Genomic DNA, 18,315 nt, shown 5'->3' with positions numbered 1-18,315 from the left:
CCCCATGTCCTCAGCAAGACTCTCACCCCCGACTGGCCACACGAGTGTCCTCGGGGAGCAGACGCGGGTGGAGGAGCCCTTGTGCGCAGCAGAGGAGACAGGGCGGCGCTGCTCTCCTGAGTGCCCGTGGGCGGGGGCAGTGGGCACAGCGGCTCCATAAAGGCTCCCTGGCCAGAGCCCTGGGGCAGAGCGCCTCTACCCCTTCACCCCCTGAAGGGCCCAGGATGGCGCTGGCCCTGTGGATCTTCGGCCTGCTGGCCTCTGCCTGCCTGGTGTCAGCCAACATCTTTGGTGAGTTCCCCACCCGAGGCCATGGAGCAGCAGGAGGAGGCCAGAGCCCCTCAGCCAGCCAGGCTCTGCCCCAGGGCCTTTGCACATCCTTGGTCTCATTTAATCCCTGCAGTGTCCCCAGGTTGCTTATTTGCTCTTTCTAGATGAAGAGACAGAGGTTCTGAGAGGAGGTCTCAACTGTCTAAGGTCACTTAGCTCGTGATTGGTGCACAGGAGATGGGAAACTCGATCTTCCTAATTTAATTCTAACTCCCCCCACCCCATGCTGTTAGCGGATTTTTTAAAAATATTTTTTTATGATTTCAGAGATGAAGGGAGAGGGAGACAGAGATAGAAACATCAATGGTGAGAGAGAATCATGGATCGGCTGCCTCCTGCACGCCCTACACAGTGGATCGAGCTCACAACCTGGGCAGGTGTCTGCTCCCAAATGGAACCGTGACCTCCTGATTCATAGGCTGATGCTCAACCACTGAGCCACGCCGGCTGGGCCGCTGTTAGCAAGCTTTCGACATGGACAGTTTTATTTCTTAGGTGTCTCGAGGCCCAGGTCATCAGACGTGGGGCAGTCAGCAGGTAGTGTGAAACCTACCCGTGGGGGGCATGCACCTGCGTTCTGGGCGCGGCTCCGCCACTTCCTGTGTGGCTCTGGGTGCGTCGAGGCTTCCGTTTCTCGCTGGAAAGGAAGAGGTGGCACTTGCCTCCTGATGCGATTTCCGAGTGAGCCCTCGCATATTTCATGTGTCTCAGTGCAAACAAGACACGCAAGACTCGTCCATTAATTCCTATTTCTACTCTGTGCCCGGGTGCTCTGTCTGCAGGGAGGGCTTTGATAATTCGATGGCACCCCCTCGCTGGTGTTCCGCCAAGCCCGACCGCGGCTGGGGCGGGGGGCGGGGTGCAGTCCACAGTTTGCCCCGAACCCTTCTCTCGGCAGCTGTGTGGCCCTGAGCAGGTCCCTTTCCCCTCCCGGTCTTAGTGTCACATGGACAGAATGGAGATTTCACCCCCTCCGCCCCTCCCAGGATTTTGTTGAGAATTAAATGAGCTCCTGTCATACGTGGAAAAGTGATCAGTTGAAAATTTGTGGGTTGGAACCTCATGGTTGGTGATGATGCCAGAAATAAGACCTTGTACCTACGGGACCCGTCCTGGTTCCGGAGTCCAGGCCCCGCGCTGACGAGCCCCTCTCCGCAGAGTACCAGGTGGACGCCCAGCCGCTCCGTCCCTGTGAGCTGCAGAGGGCCAGGGCCTTCCAGGAGCGAGCCGACCACGTGCCCCAGTGCGCTGAGGATGGCAGCTTCCAGTAAGGGCTCCCTCCCTCCACCGTGTGGACTTGCAGGGTCCGAAGGGCCTTAAAAACCACCTCCCCCTCCCCCTGGGGCTAGAGCATGAGTGACGAGGCTGCAGGGGTCAGCGAGCCAGGAGAGGAGAGCTTGCCGTCCCATCACCCCCCACCCCCACTCCCTACTCACCCCCACTCCCTCTCTCCCTCATCACACGCATCACAGCCGGGGAGATGGGAGGCCGAGGGCAGGGAGCTGGGTGAGTCTTCGGGAGCCCTCATGTGTCCACGCTGGTGTCTCCCCGCCTCAGGACCGTCCAGTGCCGGAGTGACGGCCGCTCCTGCTGGTGTGTGGGCGCCGACGGCAGGGAGGTGGCTGGCAGCAGGCAGCCTGGGCGGCCCGTGGCGTGTAAGTGTGCAAGGGGGTGACGGGGTGTCCCATGGGAAGGGGGGACCTGGCGAGGGCCACACACACCTGGGAAAGAGCTCTGGGCGTGGCACGTGCCCAGGCCAGTGTCCCTCTGGGCTGCTGGTTCTCCTTGCGTGAGGCCGACAGTCCTGCACGCCAGGCCCGTGCCCCGCAGGGCTCCTGTGCAATCATGTGGGACCATCAAGGCACGTGGTGAGCAAGTGGGTGCGGAGTCCCTCCCCTCCGGGCCAGGGTCTGGGCCTGGGGCTGAGTCCCCCTGTGAGCAGACATTCCAGGCTGGGACCCAGAGAGCAGCTTGGGCAGCCCAAACGTGTCTTACCGAGTGTTTCTGAGATTTGAGGCTCAGGAAAAAGCTTCCCTGTTAAAATAGCGACTATGATGAGAACTCAAATTAACAGTCCCTGTTTGGGGCATGACTTAGTTAAGCCTAAAACAAAGATCAGCTTAAGCTGGTCACATTTAGTTAGTTGGTTAGTTAGTCCTCACCCAAGGATATTTTTCCGTTGATTTTTAGAGAGAGTAGAAGGAAGGGGGAGAGACAGAGACATCGATGTGAGAGAGACACATCGATGAGTTGCCTCCTGTACACACCCTGATCAGGGCTGGGGATCAAGCCTAAGACCCAGGTACATGCCCTTGACCGGAATTGAACCCACAACCCTTCATCTCGTGGGCTGATGCTTTATCCACTGAGCCAAAACAGCTAGGGTTTTTTTTTTTCTTTAAATTTAATTAAACAGTTTTTTGAGGTCATCTTTAAATGGAGAGATTGAGTCTAGGACCAGCGATCCTGTCGGGGAGGAGAGCTGGGACTTGGGCGCTGGCCTTTCAGGGCCGGCCCGCTGGCTGGGGAGCAGGCTGGCTCCTGACACTCCCTGGATGACACTGGCCAGGCCCCACGCCCCACGCCCCACGCGCTGCGGCTCCTCGTCTGTACCGGGAACATAGCATCAGCCTCACGGGTGTGTGAGGGTTAACACACGTGTACAGCCCCCGGCGCACAGGGATGCTCGGTAGGGGCAGTCATCATTCTGTCACTCCTCCTCCTCTCGCTGAGGAAGGCACATGGACTTTCTGATAAGTCTATCGATGAGGAGGGGGAGGCACAGAGTGGGGAAGCGACTGCCCCCAGGCTGCACAGCAAGCACGCGGGGCGATTTGGATGGAGACAAGCTCTGTTCACAGCCAGGCCTGTACCCCATCCACACCCACCTCTGCAGCACCAGGCGGCGGGGTGTCCGGGAGACCGACGGGCAGGGGGCAGCCTGCCCTTCCCGGCCTCGGCCGCAGGATGCTGGAAGGAATCCCGGGATAGAGGTGGACACGCTGGTCCTGAGCCTGCCCCCAGCGCGCTGAGCATCCACGGCCTGTGCGACCTCTAGGGAGGCCGGGAAGTCCGGGCTGAGACCTGACGCTGCCCCTCGCCCACAGGCCTGTCCTTCTGCCAGCTGCACCGGCAGCAGGTCTTGCTGAGCGGCTACCTCAACGGCACGGCCGCCTCCTACCTCCCTCAGTGCCAGGATTCGGGGGCGTACGCGCCGGTGCAGTGTGACATGCGGCGGGAGCAGTGCTGGTGTGTGGACACGGAGGGCATGGAGGTGTACGGGACCCGCCAGCGGGGCAGGCCCACGAGATGTAAGTCCCCAAGCTCCCGGGGAGGGGGGGCGGTGTGCTCTCCCCACGGGACAAGGGCAGAGGGCCCAGCCCTCGGTGCAGAGATGAAAGCATTTAGGGAAGATCTTATGACTTCTTATTTTTATAAAATGTCTAATGACCTTGATTTATTATTATTATCTTCTAAAATCTTTATTGTTGAAAGTATTATGTATGCCTCCTCTCCCTCCACCCCTATTGACCCTTTCTAGCCTGCCCTGCCCCCGCCCCAGGCCTTCGCCACCCTATTGTCTGTGTCCGTGGGCTCTGCATGTAAGCATCCACGGTTTTTGGTTGATCACTTCCCACCCAAACACCTCCGCCACCTTCCCTCTGAGGTTTGAGTCTGTTCCACGCTTATATTTTTTATTTTTTTAAAATGTGTTTTTATTGATTTGTATAGAGAGAAGGGAGAGGGTTAGAGAGACAGAAACAACGATGAGAGAGCAACATCATCAGCTGCCTCCTGCACATCCCCCATTGGGGATCGAGCCGCAACCTGGGCACATGCCCTGCCCGGGAGTAGAACCAGCCACCTCTTGGTTTCTAGGTTGATGCTCAACCGCGGAGCCCACCAGCCGGGCCCTGCTGATTCTGTCTAACGTTTCCACGTGCTGGTGGGGGATCAGTACTTGCCGGCTGATGCTCAGGAGCATCGCAGGATCTCGGTGTCTGGGTCCCTGTCTGGGTCTCAGCTGTCACGTGGGTGCATGACTCTGGGCCTGTGGAGGGCAGAAGCACAGGCACCTGTTCATACATGAGACGTGAGCATTTCTCCTTGGAAACGTCTAGGTCCCAGGAGCTGTGAGATCAGGAACCGCCGCCTTCTGCACGGAGTGGGGGACAAGTCGCCCCCCCAGTGTTCTCCGGACGGCGGGTTTCTGCCCGTGCAGTGCAAGTTTGTCAACACCACGGACATGATGGTCTTCGACCTGGTCCACGGTTACAACAGGTAAGGGGAGCCGGCCTCGGGGCGCGCCCGTCGCTCACCTGGGGGCTGGGTGCTGCGAGGTGTCATGCACTCGGCCTGGTGGGAATCGGAGAGGCAGGCCGGGGTTCCTACGCTGCTGAAGGGCATCTGAAGGGCGGCCGCATTGTGAACAAAGCACGCCGGCAGCCGCTATGCCAATTAAAATGCATGGACCCTCGGGCCCAGCCAGCCCGCGGGAGTAAAAACACCAGAAGGGGAGGACACAGGTACTAGGAGGTCTCCTGCATCGGCTTCCATCGTAGCAGAAACCTGGGGACAAAGTGACTGAGCCCCCCGCGGTCCCCACCGTAAATGTTTATGCGGCGTTGAGCAGAACTGCGCCGCTCAAGGGTTGAGGGTTCTGCAGTGTAGCATGCGCAGCTACAAGGTACAGGGTACGGATAGCAGGGTAGGACTTAGTATGTATTTATTTATTTTATTGATTTCAGAGATGAAGGGAGAGAGAGAGATAGATAGAAACATCAATGAAGAGAGAGAATCATTGACCGGCTGCCTCCTGTACACCCCCTACTGGGGATGGAGCCCCCAACCCGTTGTGCGCCCTGACCTGGAACCGAACTGTGGCGTCCTGGTTCATAGGTCCACGCTCCACCACTGAGTCGCTGACCAGGCTGATTTAGTTTTTAGAAAACACACCAGCAAACGGTCCTTTCATGTGCACATCTGCATGGATGGTTTTCCCGTGTCTGCGGAGCACCAGGCGGCACAGGGAGTGATGTGAATGGGCGCAGCTGGGTGGGGACACAGGCACGGAGGGCCAGGCTCCTGTGGAGAGGGATCAGCAGGAACGGCAGCCGGTGCCATGAAAAGCACGGGCATGATCATGTCTATGCTTCTCTGTAAATTGTCTATGCATGTGCTTACAAGTCAGTTTAAAGATGTAAATAGCAAACCTCAAAAGGGAGACGCAGGATGGATCTCCGCCAGTCATCAGATCACCAGCCCATTCTTGTGAAGGCCCCGGGGTGGGGAGTGGGGGGAGCGGGGGAGAGTTGGGCCGTTCTGAATGCCGCCGACCCTCTGAATGCAGCTTTGCTTTCTGAGGTTTCAGTTACTCGAGGTCCGCCCTGGCCAGTTTGGCTCAGTGGGTAGAGCGTGGGCCCATGGACTGAAGGGTCCTGGGTTCGATTCTGGGCAAGGGCACATACCTCGGTGGCAGGCTCCATGGGGAGGCAACCAATCAATGTGTCTCTCTCACATGGATGTTTCTCTCTCTGTGTCTCTCCCCGTCCCTTCCACTCTCTCTAAAAATCAATGGAAAAATATTCTCAGGGGAGGATTAACACAAAACAAAACAATGTCTCAAGGTCCGCCACAGTCCAAAAAATATGAAATGCGGAATTCCAGAAGTCAGCAATTCATACGTTGCACGGCGCTCTGGGTCACATGAGGAAGTCTCGCAGTGCACTCGGACGTGACTCAGCCCTGTGTCCAGCGTCGCCGTCGCTGCTCTGCCCGCGGGCACTTAGGAGCCACGTTGGCTATCAGATCGATACCCTGTCGTGGTGTCCTGGTGGCTGGTGGCAAGTCGCCCCGATTTTATTTATTAACGGTCCCAACGCACAAGAGCAGTGATGCTGGCGGTCCAGGCCCACCATGGAGAGGCCGGCAAGGGCTCCCTTGAAGGAGAAGGTGGGCGCCGTCCAGTTAGACGCCCACAGGGCCTTGACCGCAGTGTATCGGTACAGTTGTCCTACTTCATTACTCGCTGCTTTCTGTGCCTCTCTTTCTGTGCCTGCTTCAGCATTTAAACTTTATCACAGGTGTGTCTGTGTAGGAAAAAGCAGCCTATAGAGATAGGGTTTGCCACTCTGTGGCTTCAGGCATCCCCTGGGGGTCTTGGGACGTAGCCCTCAGGGATCAGGGGGGACTAGAGTAAAAATAACTGAGCATATTAGGCTGAGAATACTGGTGGGAATTCTCTTGGAGGAGCGAGCCTCTATGTGGCTGTCCTCCAAACACCCCGTTTCTTTCCCTGTGTGAGAGGGAGCCTCGGGCTGTGCTGTGGTGGGAGCTGCCCCACAGGCTGGGCTTGTGGGAGCTGCAGGGTAATTGAAGAACTGGGGAGTTTTAAGTTGTGTAGGTAAAAATAGCTGAACACCAGCAGTTTCACTTGTTCAACCTGACGTGCGAAATTCCGAGTTCCTGATTCTGAGGAACAAGGTGGGGGGCTGTGTGCGTTCTCCCGCGGCACCAGGAAACGGGCCCGGAAATGCTGCTTTTGGACGGAGCACGCACCCTCCGGTGCTCCGGTGTTCGCGCTGCCTGCCCCGTCCCTCTGCAATACCTGCCTGGCCCCGTAGCATTTGTCCTTGTGACTCTCATTCGGACTCTGACAGTGTTTGGCAAAGTGACCTAGTCCCTTACCCTCTCTGAGCCTCAGTCTCCCCATCTGTAAAATGGGGACAGCTCCCTGCTTCTTAGGGTGTGGTGCAGACCCGATGAAACCTCGTCTATGAAACCACTGTGAAAACTATAAATATGATGCATTTCTAGGGAATTAATAGTGTACAATCCAACTTCAGCAAATGTAGATTAGGTTCCCCCACCCCCACGCAGGCCCAGGGAGTGGCCTGCCTGTGCGCATATAAGAATCTCCAAAGAGTCTGATTTAGTGGTGCTCATTGATGCAAACCCGTGCGTGCTCAGTTCAAGTTCAAGTGGGTGCTTGCCTCATACAGGGAATTGACATCCTTCAGCCCACTTTAATCCTTACAAGGAAAATCGGATGGGTATTCATGGTCTCTAGCGTACACATGAGGAATTGAAACACCAGAGGTTAAGGAACCCCCTCTAAGAAGCTTCTTTTACGCTCCCACACAACCTCGATTCATCTATTTCCCCTACAGGGCGTGGCATAGAGCCTCGCACACTCGGCCTACAATGTAGGTTTACACTCCCTGCATCAGAGAACTTTGCTGGTGCCACTTTGAGGCGCAATTCACAGCTCCTTCCACAAGAGGGCAGTCGAGTTAAATGCAAAAGTTCAGGACTAAGCATCCATTGTTTAAGACAAACAAACAAAAACGTACTCCTGAAACGGGATCCTTACTTTTTTGTAAGCGAGCATGTCGTCTCAGAGTGCGTTTGATTTAGGAAGGTCATGGGAAGGGTCAGGTAGTTGGTTACTGGAAGCCCAGCCATATTCAGGAATTTGCTGATAAGCAGCCCTGGGCCCAGCGACTCCCCAGGGCACACTGGCAGGAGCCACGGAGGCCACGTGGAAAGTCTAGACTTAGCACCCAGGGTTGCCAGATAAAAAAGCACAGATGGCCAGTTATACCTCAATTCAGATAAGCAGGGGGCGCTTTCTGTCGTATAAATATGCTCCTCCCCACTATTGCACCATGGATTTTGAGCCTGGGGTGGGGGGTTGGGAATATCTTAATAACCATTGTAGTTGGACTTAGAAAAGAATGGACTGGGATTGGGGCAAAGCAGAGTGGGTGCTGGGAGGTGACTCTGGGAGTTTGGGGGCTCGGGGACTGGACCAGGAGAGAGGGGATGACTTGGGCTAGAGCAACTGACAGAGAGGAGGGTGGAGAGACGGAGCGTGTTTGGAGGAGTGTTTACTCCATGAAATCCACAGGACTTGGTGGAGAAAGAGAGAGGGAGGGCGAGGGAGAGAGAGAGTGTAAGGTGAGTTTGGCTTTTCTTGGGGTGGAAGAGTAGGGTGGGGGATCAATGAGAGGGAGGTGAACGCGTGGCTGAGGCCCTCGGGCCCTGGGTGGGATGAAGATGGTTCAAAGACCCTGCCAATGACAATGGCAGAAGCAGCCAATAGTGACGATGATTGTGCTGGGGGAGGAGTCCCACATTCACAGATGGTGGTGCCGGTTCTGACATCCGGTTGCCTATCCAATTGGATTTCAGGAGAAGGAACTCAGGGAAGATTCAGAGCTTGCACTTACATTCAGACACGAATGCAGAGCAGGCAGGGCACCCTCAGGACCTTGCCCTGTCGCAGTGGCAGCTCTCCATCCTCTGCGCTGCCGTTGTTGAACAAGCCTTAGCAGTGGACGAGGGTCCCTGGCCCCTGGTCGTGGCTGGGTGACCTTGAACCGATCCTTCTTTACTCTGAATCCCAATATCCTCGTGTATGAGCAAGTTGATGTATATGACATTTTGCAGATCATCTTTTACAGAGCAGTGGCTGAATGAGCGGAAGCCATGCTTATGCTACGAAAAGCCCTTGCAGTGGTTCTCAACCTTCCGAATGCCGCGACCCTTTAATACAGTTCCTCATGTTGTGGTGACCCCCAACCATCAAATTATTTTCTTTCTTTTTTTTAAAAAATATATTTTATTGATTTTTTACAGAGAGGAAGGGAGAGAGATAGAGAGTTAGAAACATCGATGAGAGAGAAACATCGATCAGCTGCCTCCTGCACATCTCCCACTGGGGATGTGCCCACAACCCAGGTACATGCCCTCGACTGGAATCGAACCCGGGACCTTTCAGTCTGCAGGCCGACGCTCTATCCACTGAGCCAAACTGGTTTTGGCCATAAAATTATTTTCGTTGCTATTTCATAACTGTAATTTTGCTACTGTTATGAATCATAATGTAAATATCTGATATGCAGGATGTATTTAGGCGACCCCTGTGAAAGGGTCGTTCAACCCCCAAAGGGGTCGTGACCCACAGGTTGAGAACCGCTGCCTTAGAGGTTCCAATGAATGAGCTTTTATTATACACCTCCAACGGGGCAAAGTGAACGTTTAGTTTCTATAAGCATGACTAACGAACTGTAGCAGTCTTTTGTCTATAACTTCTGTCTATAATGTCTATACACACAATCATAGACCAACAACATAGAAAAAATCCATAATTCTGTAGCACTTTCCTAGGCCTTTTTTGCATATTCATATCCATTCAAATTAATGTTCAGGCTGCGAGCAGATTCTGCACAATACATCGCCTCCCAGGCCTGGTTCATTTACATGCCCATCCCAGCGGGTGTACGTACAGGCCATTACGCACTCTACCCTTTTCACACGATGTTACGTACACATCCATTGAGGGGGTTTACTCCGATTTACTCTTCCTTTTCCTATCCCCGGGCACGGATGCGGCTTCCGTAGATTGCTAGGCTGATGCCACAGCCGCAGGCTCTGGGTGCTGACGGTTTGGGGATAGATTCCCAGACACAGGTGGCAGCACATCAGGCTCGGGCCTCGGGGACCCGCTCCCTGGGACGTAAGACGAACCCCTCAGCATTGCCTAGAGCAGCAGCAAGCCCTCCGGTTGCTAAGTCACTGACTGTGGGAAGGACGCCTGCCTGTGGCTTTGCATCACCGGAGTCTCAGATGACGTCCCGGTGGGAACGCAGCCGGTGAGCCCCGTAGCAGTCGCCAGGTCAGACGTGAGTTACGTACGCTTTTCCTCAGCCTTCGGAAAGGGCCGGCTCACCCTAGTGAGTGATGTCATATTGATTTTGCGTTTTTGCAAGCTGTGGCCTGGGACATGGCCCGCTCAGGAACTTCCTGGGAGGGGACCTGGCTCCCTGACAAGCTCTCGACAGACCGTGACGGCCCGAGGCTGTTTGATCTCCCAGATGAGGTCATCGCCCTGTGCCACATGTGTGCACGGCAGCCGGGCCTTGCGCCTCTAGAGTTCCGTTCTAGGAGGGGACACGTTCAGGCCACGTGCGTTACCTATGTTCCGCCTGATTCTGCGAGACACGGGCTCGGGTGTAAATCGGTCGAGTGCCACGAGTGAGGAAGACGGCCAGTGGGTAGAGGACAGCTAGGCACAGCTCAGGCCGGTAACACCGATTTAGGAGAGACACACACTCCCCGCAGGAAGCCCGGAGCCCATGGCACAAGATGAATGATCAGAGGTGTCTTTTCCCGCATCTGTTCGCCATGCGTTGCCTTTTAAGAAACGGTGACCGTCCATGTCCTGCCCCTTCAGGTTTCCAGATGCTTTCGTGACGTTCAGCGCCTTCCGGAGAAGGTTCCCGGAAGTGTCCGGGTACTGTCACTGCGCGGACAGTCAAGGGCGGGAACTGGCTGAGACAGGTGAGCGTGCCTCAGGCAATCCCAGGGGAGGGTGGCATCGCCAGGCCCGAGAGCCACAACCTCATTAACCGGCAGAGCGGAGGGAGCCGTGCGGCCTGCGCCCCGGCCAGGCTGCCCTGTGTCCGAGGGGCACGGCTAGCAAACCTTCCAGCATGGTGCTCTGAGCACAGCTGCTCTGGCCCGCGGGGCCCCTTTGTGGGCACGGGAGAGGCGCCCCCTCCTGGCAGAGGCAGCTCTGCACGGGGCCAGTGGAGGAGCAGATGGGCTCCCCTCTCCTCTCTCCCATCAAGCTCCTTGGGTGTGAGCAGCCTGCACAGTGGTACCCAGCAGCCCTGGCTTAGGAACCATTAAGGGCTGGTTCAGGTCTGATGCCCACTTGATGCCGGTGAAGGCTCTAGCCTGGTCCTCTTTTTTTTTTTTAAATCCTCACCCGAATTTTAGAGAGAATGGACGGGAGGCAGAGGAGGGGGAGAAAGAAATGTCCATCCATTGGTTGCCTCCCGCATAGGCCCGACTGGGCAGGCCAAGGATCGGGCCTGTAACTCAAGGTATGCGCCCTTGACCGGGAATCGAACTTGCGACCCTTTGGTCTGCAGGCGACTCTCTAACCACTGAGTGACCGGCCAGGGCAGCTCTGATCCTCTTCCTACCCATGTACGTGGCGAGATCAGGACCCCCTTTGGGAAGGAAGCTGCACCTTGACATGTCTCTGCTCAGGTCTGGAGCTGCTGCTCGATGACATTTACGACACCGTTTTCGCCGGCCTGGCCCTCGCGCCCACCTTCACGGACACCACCCTGTACCGGATCCTGCAGAGGCGCTTCCTCGCCCTTCAGCTCGTCCTTTCCGGCAGGTTCCGATGTGAGTAACCAGCTGGCAACAGATGCCCACGCTGCTGCTGGGAGGGAAGCTCTGAAAGTGGCTGCAGTCTCCCTGGCTATGGTCCCCATGGCTGCAGTTTCTGTGGCTGTGGTCCCCGTGGCTATGGTCCCCATGGCTGTGGTCTCCGTGGCTGTGGTCACATGGTTGTTCCTGCAGAGTGTGGGGGGCGTGAATGCCACCAGCAAGCAGAATGCGTGCTGTGCGCCCACCAGGGGCTGTTGCCTGTCTTCTCTCCCCCCATGGATTTCCTCCAGGCCCCACGAAGTGTGAAGTGGAGCGGTTCACAGCGACCGACTTCGGTCACGCCTACGTCCCGAGCTGCCACCGAAACGGGGACTTCCAGGCGGTGCAGTGCCAGAGGGGAGGCCCGTGCTGGTGTGCGGACGCCCAGGGCAAGGAGGTCCCGGGGACTCGGCGGCAGGACGCGGCGCTGCCTTGCGGTGGGTCTCCCATCGAGGTGTCCTGTTGGGGTCTCCTCAGGTCCTACTACTTCGTTTCTCAGACCACCCGCTCCAGGACGTAACCGAGACACTGGAATTCGAATTTAAACTAACTTTTCTAAACGTGATTGCGGCCATCCTAGGATATTCAGATAGAATGACCCGGCCACGCACGGTGTTGACTGAGTTGATCACTATTTAATGAGTAATTTCAAAGGAAGGTCAAGAAACCTAGAAGAAGGTGTGCGAAGTGGGTTTACCAAGCCTGCATCGTTCTATTACATTATAGGACCGATCATCTCTCCTATGACATAGCATAATAGTACATACTGCAGCATAGAAAAATGTTTATTGTAGGAAATACTAACAGCACTTACATAGGCTTTTTATCCTCAAAGAGACTCTACACTAGCCAGCCGAGACCAGGCTACTCACAAAGAAGAATTGGGCGGCCACACGAAGAGCGGATAATGAAGCGCTCAGTCCATGCAGGGTTCCAGCGGGAGTGTGCCGGAAACCAGCTGCATTAAAAATAGGGATTGGTTGGTGTACCTGCCGCCTAGGGCTGCTGCCCCCAATGACCACGCCCTGGGCGGCTTAAACAACAGACACTTACTCTCTCTCAGTCCTGGAGGCTGGAAGGCGGAGACCCAGGGGTCGGCAGGGCTGCGCTCTCGCTAACGGTGCCCAGGAAGCTCCCTTCCGGCCCGTCCCAGGGAGGCCTCGGCCCCAGCCGGCTGTGCTCTCCCAGTCTCTGCCCTCACATGGCTTCTTCCTGTGTGTCTGTCCATCTCATCACGTGTCCTTCTGGGCAGGACACCAGTCATTGATGCAGGGCCCACTCCAATCCTGTGGGACTTCATCTCGACTAATCACATCCGCCAACACCCTCTCTCCCCAGAGATCAAGTTCCAAGGCTCCAGGTGGACGTGAATGAGGGGCGAGGGAGGAGGGAGACGGTCCAGCCCAGGCTGCTGGTGCACGTGTGCGGCGGGTTTTCGGAAAGTGGGCCGATGTCTAGGAGCCCTCCCTTAGTGGGGGGTCACCCGCCTGGGAGGGCCAGGAGAGGAAGGCGTGTCCGCTGGAAAACTCGTTCCCCAAAGGGGCCTCCCTGGACGTGGCTCAGAGCGAAAGCTAAAAATAAAAGGACGGAGGGGAAAAGTGTAGGTGTCCTGGGCTGAATGTTCTGACATCTTGCTAGCGGGGAGCTCTGAGGGGCTGCTCAGGGGCTGGTGATGCTAACCACGTTTCCTCTGCTTGCCCCGTGCAGCTGGCACCGGGTCCTGTTCCTCCGAGAGGCGGCGGGCCCTGTCCAGACTCCGCTTCGGGCCCTCGGGCGACCTCAGCCTCCGGGCCTCCTTCGTGACCTCCCGAAGAGGAGCCGGAGGGGCCCCGCCCTGCCCGCCCGCCATCAAGGAGCTCTTTGTGGACTCGGGGATCCTCCGCTCCCTCATCGAGGGGCAGAACCCACCGTTTCCCGCCGCAGGGAGTCTCCTCCCAGAAGCCATCCGAGGGCTTTTCCCCTCCCGCGAGCTGGCTCGTCTTGCCCTTCAGTTTACGGCCAACCCAAAGCGCCTCCAGCAGAACCTCTTTGGGGGGAGATTCCTGGCGAACGTCGGCCAGTTTAACTTGTCGGGAGCCCTTGGCACAAGAGGCAGCTTTAACTTCAGTCAGTTTTTCCAGCGACTCGGCCTCCCAGGCTTCCAGGGCGGAGGAGGACTTGTCAATCAAGCCAAACTCCTCTCTGCGGGACTGGATTCGAATCCTGCTGTGGAAATGCCCGGAGCCGCGAAGGAAGGCAGGGCTATGAATAAGACAATTGTGGGCAGCTTTGGCTTTGAGGTCAACGTGCAAGAGAACCAAAACGCCCTGAAATCCCTCGCTTCTCTCCTGGACCTTCCGGAATTCCTTCTGTTCCTGCAGCACGCGGTGTCCGTGCCGGAAGACATAGCCAGGGATTTGGGTGACGTGACGGGAATAGTGCTCAACTCCCAGGGCTGTGAGCTGACACCCGGCGGCCTTTATGTCCCGTCATGCACGGCAGAAGGAAGCTACGAAGATGTCCAGTGCTTTGCCGGAGAGTGCTGGTGTGTGGACTCCCAGGGCAAAGAACTGCCCAGCTCCAGGGTGAGAGGTGGACGGCCACGGTGCCCCACAGAGTGTGAGAAGCAAAGGGCTCGGAGGCTAAGCCTCGCGGGCAGCCAGCCCGCAGGCTCCAGTCTGCCCGTGCCTTCCTGTACCCGCCAGGGGCACTTCTTACCCGTTCAGTGCTTCGACTCCAAATGCTACTGTGTGGACGAGGAGGGTCAGGCCATTCCTGGAACTCAAAGTGCACCTGGGCGACCCCAGCAATGTAAGTCCGTCGGGTGTTCCACCTACAAACTCCGCTTCTCTCTGGGGGCCCTGACACAGTGCATTGCAGAAAAAAGAATGCAGTCATAGTGAAGCCTCACACTCTGTTAGAGGCCAAATTTTCTGGTTAATTTAAAAATTGTCCAGAAAACTCTTTTTTTTTTGTTTAAATATATATTTTTACTGATTTGGGAGAAGGAGCGGGAGATAGAAACATCAATGATGAGAGAGAATCATTGATAGGCTGCCTCCTGCACACCCCACACTTGGGATCGGGCCTGCAACCCAGGCATGTGCCCTGACCGGGAATCGAACCGTGACCTCCTGGGTCATAAGATTGATGCTCAACCACTGAGCCCCGCCGGCCGGGCCAGAAAACTCTTGATAACATTAGGCAATTAGGTGAATAGGGAGACTTACTTGGCCTTAAGGAATTGCCCCATAGCTGTCTCCAGTGTTGACAACAGCTGGTCTCCACAGTCCCTGAGCAGTGATGGGGGTGCTCTCTGTCCACAGGTGGTGGGACCTGTGGCCGTGAAAGGGCTCAGACGGAATTTGGACACTTAAGAGCTCTGCCTCGGTCTCCTGTGCTGACCAAGCTCCTTCGCCTGACACTGTGCTCCTTTTCCTCCCCAGGCCCCACACCCTGTCAGCTGCGGGCCGAGCGCGCCTTCCTCAAGGCGGTGCAGACCCTGGTCTCCAACTCCAGCCTGCCGCCCGCTCTCTCCAGCGTCTACATCCCGCAGTGCAGCGCCCGCGGGCGGTGGAGTCCCGTGCAGTGTGACGGGCCCCCCGAGCAGGCCTTCGAGTGGTACGAGCGGTGGAGGGCCCAGGACAACGGTGGCCGGGAGCTGACGGCGGCCGAACTGCTGACGAAGGTCCTGAGCTACAGAGACGCAGCCTCCGGCAGCTTCCGCCGCTTCCTGCAAAGTCTGTATGAGGCCGGCCAGCAGGGCGTCTTCCCCGGGCTGGCCAGGTACTCCTCTCTCGGCGAGGTCCCGCCGGCCGTGCTGGACGGGAACCGGACCCGGCCCGGGGGCAGCGTCCTCCTGGAGCCCTACCTCTTCTGGCAGATCCTACGCGGCCAGCTCCGCCGGTACCCAGGGCCCTACTCGGACTTCAGCGCCCCGTTGGCGCACTTGGACCTGCGGACCTGCTGGTGTGTGGACGAAGCCGGTCAAGAACGGGAGGGCACCCGGACCGAGCCAGGCGAGGTCCCTGCATGTGAGTCCAACCCTGGGAGGAACTGAATTTGTACTTTTAAAAAAATATTTTTTAAAATTTATTTTAGAGAGAGAAAGGGAGAGGGAGAGAACGACAGAAACATCAATGATGAGAAAGAATCATTGACTGGCTGCCTCCTGCAAGCCCACACTGGGGATCAAGCCTGCGACCCAGGCATGTGCCCTTGACTGGAATCGAACCCAGGACCCTTTAGTCCTCAGGCCAACGCTCTACCCACTGAGCCAAACAGGCTAGGGCAGCCGTGGGCAAACTACGGCCCGCGGGCCGAATCCGGCCCGTTTGAAATGAATAAAACTAAAAAAAAAAAGACCGTACCCTTTTATGTAATGATGTTTACTTTGAATTTATATTAGTTCACACAAACACTCCATCCATGCTTTTGTTCCGGCCCTCCGGTCCAGTTTAAGAACCCATTGTGGCCCTCGAGTCAAAAAGTTTGCCCACCCCTGGGCTAGGGTCAACCAACTCCTCTTATGATGGACTTGTTACTTGCAAGGACACTGCTGGGTGCTCGGGACCTCAGCAGGTGCTTCCGCCTTCCAGCGCTTTTAATGGGCTTGAGGGAGTGAATGAGAGGGCCGATAGGAGAGCTGCTGACCGAGGTCTGTAGGTCCAGGCTGACGACAGGTCCCTGGGAGAGAGCTGCCTGCCGTGTGTGAGGCACAAGCAGAACGAGGCGGAGTCAGTGTCAAACCCAAAGGCCTTTTGCCCGATGGACCTACCAGCAGCAGCTGGAGGCAATGCCCAGGCAGTTTCATCGCTGCTATTGTCCAAGCAGAATCTCCAGCCAGCCTTGCTGCTGGTACAAGTAGTTCTAGCCGTTCAAGTCCAATCCAGTCTCTCCGGTCACTGAGGCAAGGCTCAGCATCGCCCAGACCTTTCTGGGGAGTGTGAAAGCCGAATATTTGACGTCGGCCGAAGCTAAGGCTTGTAGAAGGTTTGGTAACAGAGATGTGGATGAGAGCTGCCATGCCTGGGCATTCACATGTCAAGTTCTAGAGAAAGACCAACCCTCGAAGTCAACACGTCGCTGTCGGCTGTGGCATAGGTTAAATGAGCTGGTCTGAGTGCCCGTGCCTAGTCCAGAGCCTGGAGGGGAGCAGACACTAGCGATGATTAACCTCCTTCCATAGTAGGTCCCCTATCAATGCTGAACGAATGAGATTGTGGAGACAAAACGGAAAGAACATTCCAGGTTGTGGAAGGAGCTGGTGGGAAGCAAACAGCTGAGGCATCCATGTGTGTGTGTGCACATGTGTGCACGTGTGTGCACACTGCAGAGGGGTCAAGGGAGCCGTAGGTGGGGCGCACCCACCTGCAGTGTCTTCATTCCCCAGGTCCCGGCTCCTGCGCGGACGCGCAGCTGCGTGCTCTGCAGTTCATCGCGGACTCGGAGGAGGTGGTCTCGGCTTCCAACAGCTCCTGGTTCCCTCTGGGGGAGAGTTTGCTGGCGGCCTCGGGAATCCGGCTGAGCAACGAGGAGCTCGGCCTGCCCCCCGGCTCCCCACCCCGGGAGGCCTTCTCCCAGCAGTTTCTGCGCGGCAGCAAGGATGCCCTTCGCCTGGCAGCTCAGTCCAGTGAGTGGCGCGCTCTGGTTTCTTGTTCCATCTCTTGGGGGAGCAGGAGCTGGAGTGGGCTTTGCGGCCTCGGTTTCCCCAGGCCAGTGGGTTCCTGGGAAAGCAGAGGCGGTGGTTGTGAGGTGCCCTTCCAAGCCGGATGTGCATACTCTCCAAGATGCTCCCACACCCTCCAGCGCCACCCGCAGGCCCCGTGAAGCCAAGCGCTCTTGCTAAAGGTGAAGGGCTCCAGCCCCAATACTCACTCTGCCCTCCTAGCCGGCTCCAAAGTCCCCTCCGTTTCTAAGAATCTAGGAGAGGCACCCTTGTCACCAAAACATTACCGGTGTCGGCTCCTTCCCCTGTGAGCCCCTCGGACCCTGCCAGTGACTCCAAACCCACGCCCGTGACCTGCCTGTGACAGAGAGAAGCTCAGAGCATCCACAGTGCTCTCACCCTGGCAACAGCTCAGGGTTCCCCGACACTCTCCCTGGCCTGGCCAGGCATGTGCTGTGCTCGGTGGACAGCTAAGTCTTGCATCTGACCCCCCAGCAGTTCTGTGAGAATGACGCTGCCACCACCATCTGCGAAGTTCTCAAATGCGGAAACCGAGGTTAAGCCACAGGCCCAGGTTCCCCCATGAATAGCTAGCAGAGCCTGGATGTGCAGCAGCGGGTCCGGCTCTGAGCCTCTTGCCCTGCCAGCCGGTCCCCAGCCAGCCCTGTCTCATCCCAGAGCCCCTGCTCGCCCTTCACCCCCTGCAGCCGGCTCGGTGGGGTCCCCTGCCCCTCCCCGCTCTCTCACTGACCCCACCATCCTCAGCGGGACAAAAGGTTCCGTCTCCAAGCCTCTCCTAAGCCCCCATCTCTGGTCATATTACTCAGCTGACACCCCGTCTGGGGTTTTCTGGGCTTGGGTCACACACAACAAAGTGGTCACCCCGACACCATCCGAGCCCCTGAGGGAGACAGAGCACACCCACTCCTGCCTGCACAGCCTGGGCTGCTGCTGCCTCCGTTCTCCCAACCCCACAGGAGGCAAGAACCTCCCACGGTCCGTCTGTTTCCTGCTCCCCTGCCCCTGCCCTCTCCTTCGGAGGACCAAGCACTGGTCTCCTCTTATTCTTCCTTCGATCCCTGGCCTGGCACCCTGCCTGGCAGATGGCA

The 18,315-nt window shown here is 57.0% G+C and overlaps 1 protein-coding gene across 1 annotated transcript in view; it reads left to right on the top strand.

The window, feature by feature from the left end:
- The first annotated feature begins 224 nt into the window (after positions 1–224).
- Positions 225–18,315, top strand: part of TG (thyroglobulin) — a 154,923-nt gene continuing 136,832 nt past the window's right edge. The window contains exons 1-11 of the mRNA XM_023757773.1: positions 225–291; positions 1,489–1,597; positions 1,888–1,985; positions 3,438–3,641; positions 4,452–4,611; positions 10,568–10,674; positions 11,392–11,535; positions 11,811–11,996; positions 13,267–14,349; positions 14,985–15,572; positions 16,931–17,170. Coding sequence (XP_023613541.1) covers positions 225–291; positions 1,489–1,597; positions 1,888–1,985; positions 3,438–3,641; positions 4,452–4,611; positions 10,568–10,674; positions 11,392–11,535; positions 11,811–11,996; positions 13,267–14,349; positions 14,985–15,572; positions 16,931–17,170 — 2,986 coding nt within the window. The remainder of the gene's footprint in view (positions 292–1,488; positions 1,598–1,887; positions 1,986–3,437; positions 3,642–4,451; positions 4,612–10,567; positions 10,675–11,391; positions 11,536–11,810; positions 11,997–13,266; positions 14,350–14,984; positions 15,573–16,930; positions 17,171–18,315) is intronic.

This window comes from Myotis lucifugus, unplaced genomic scaffold (genome assembly GCF_000147115.1).
Source record: "Myotis lucifugus unplaced genomic scaffold, Myoluc2.0 scaffold_113, whole genome shotgun sequence".
In the NCBI taxonomy this organism is placed as follows: domain Eukaryota; kingdom Metazoa; phylum Chordata; class Mammalia; order Chiroptera; family Vespertilionidae; genus Myotis; species Myotis lucifugus.
The sequence above is the reverse complement of the archived record's forward strand: the minus strand, read 5'-3'. Positions and strand labels throughout refer to the sequence as shown.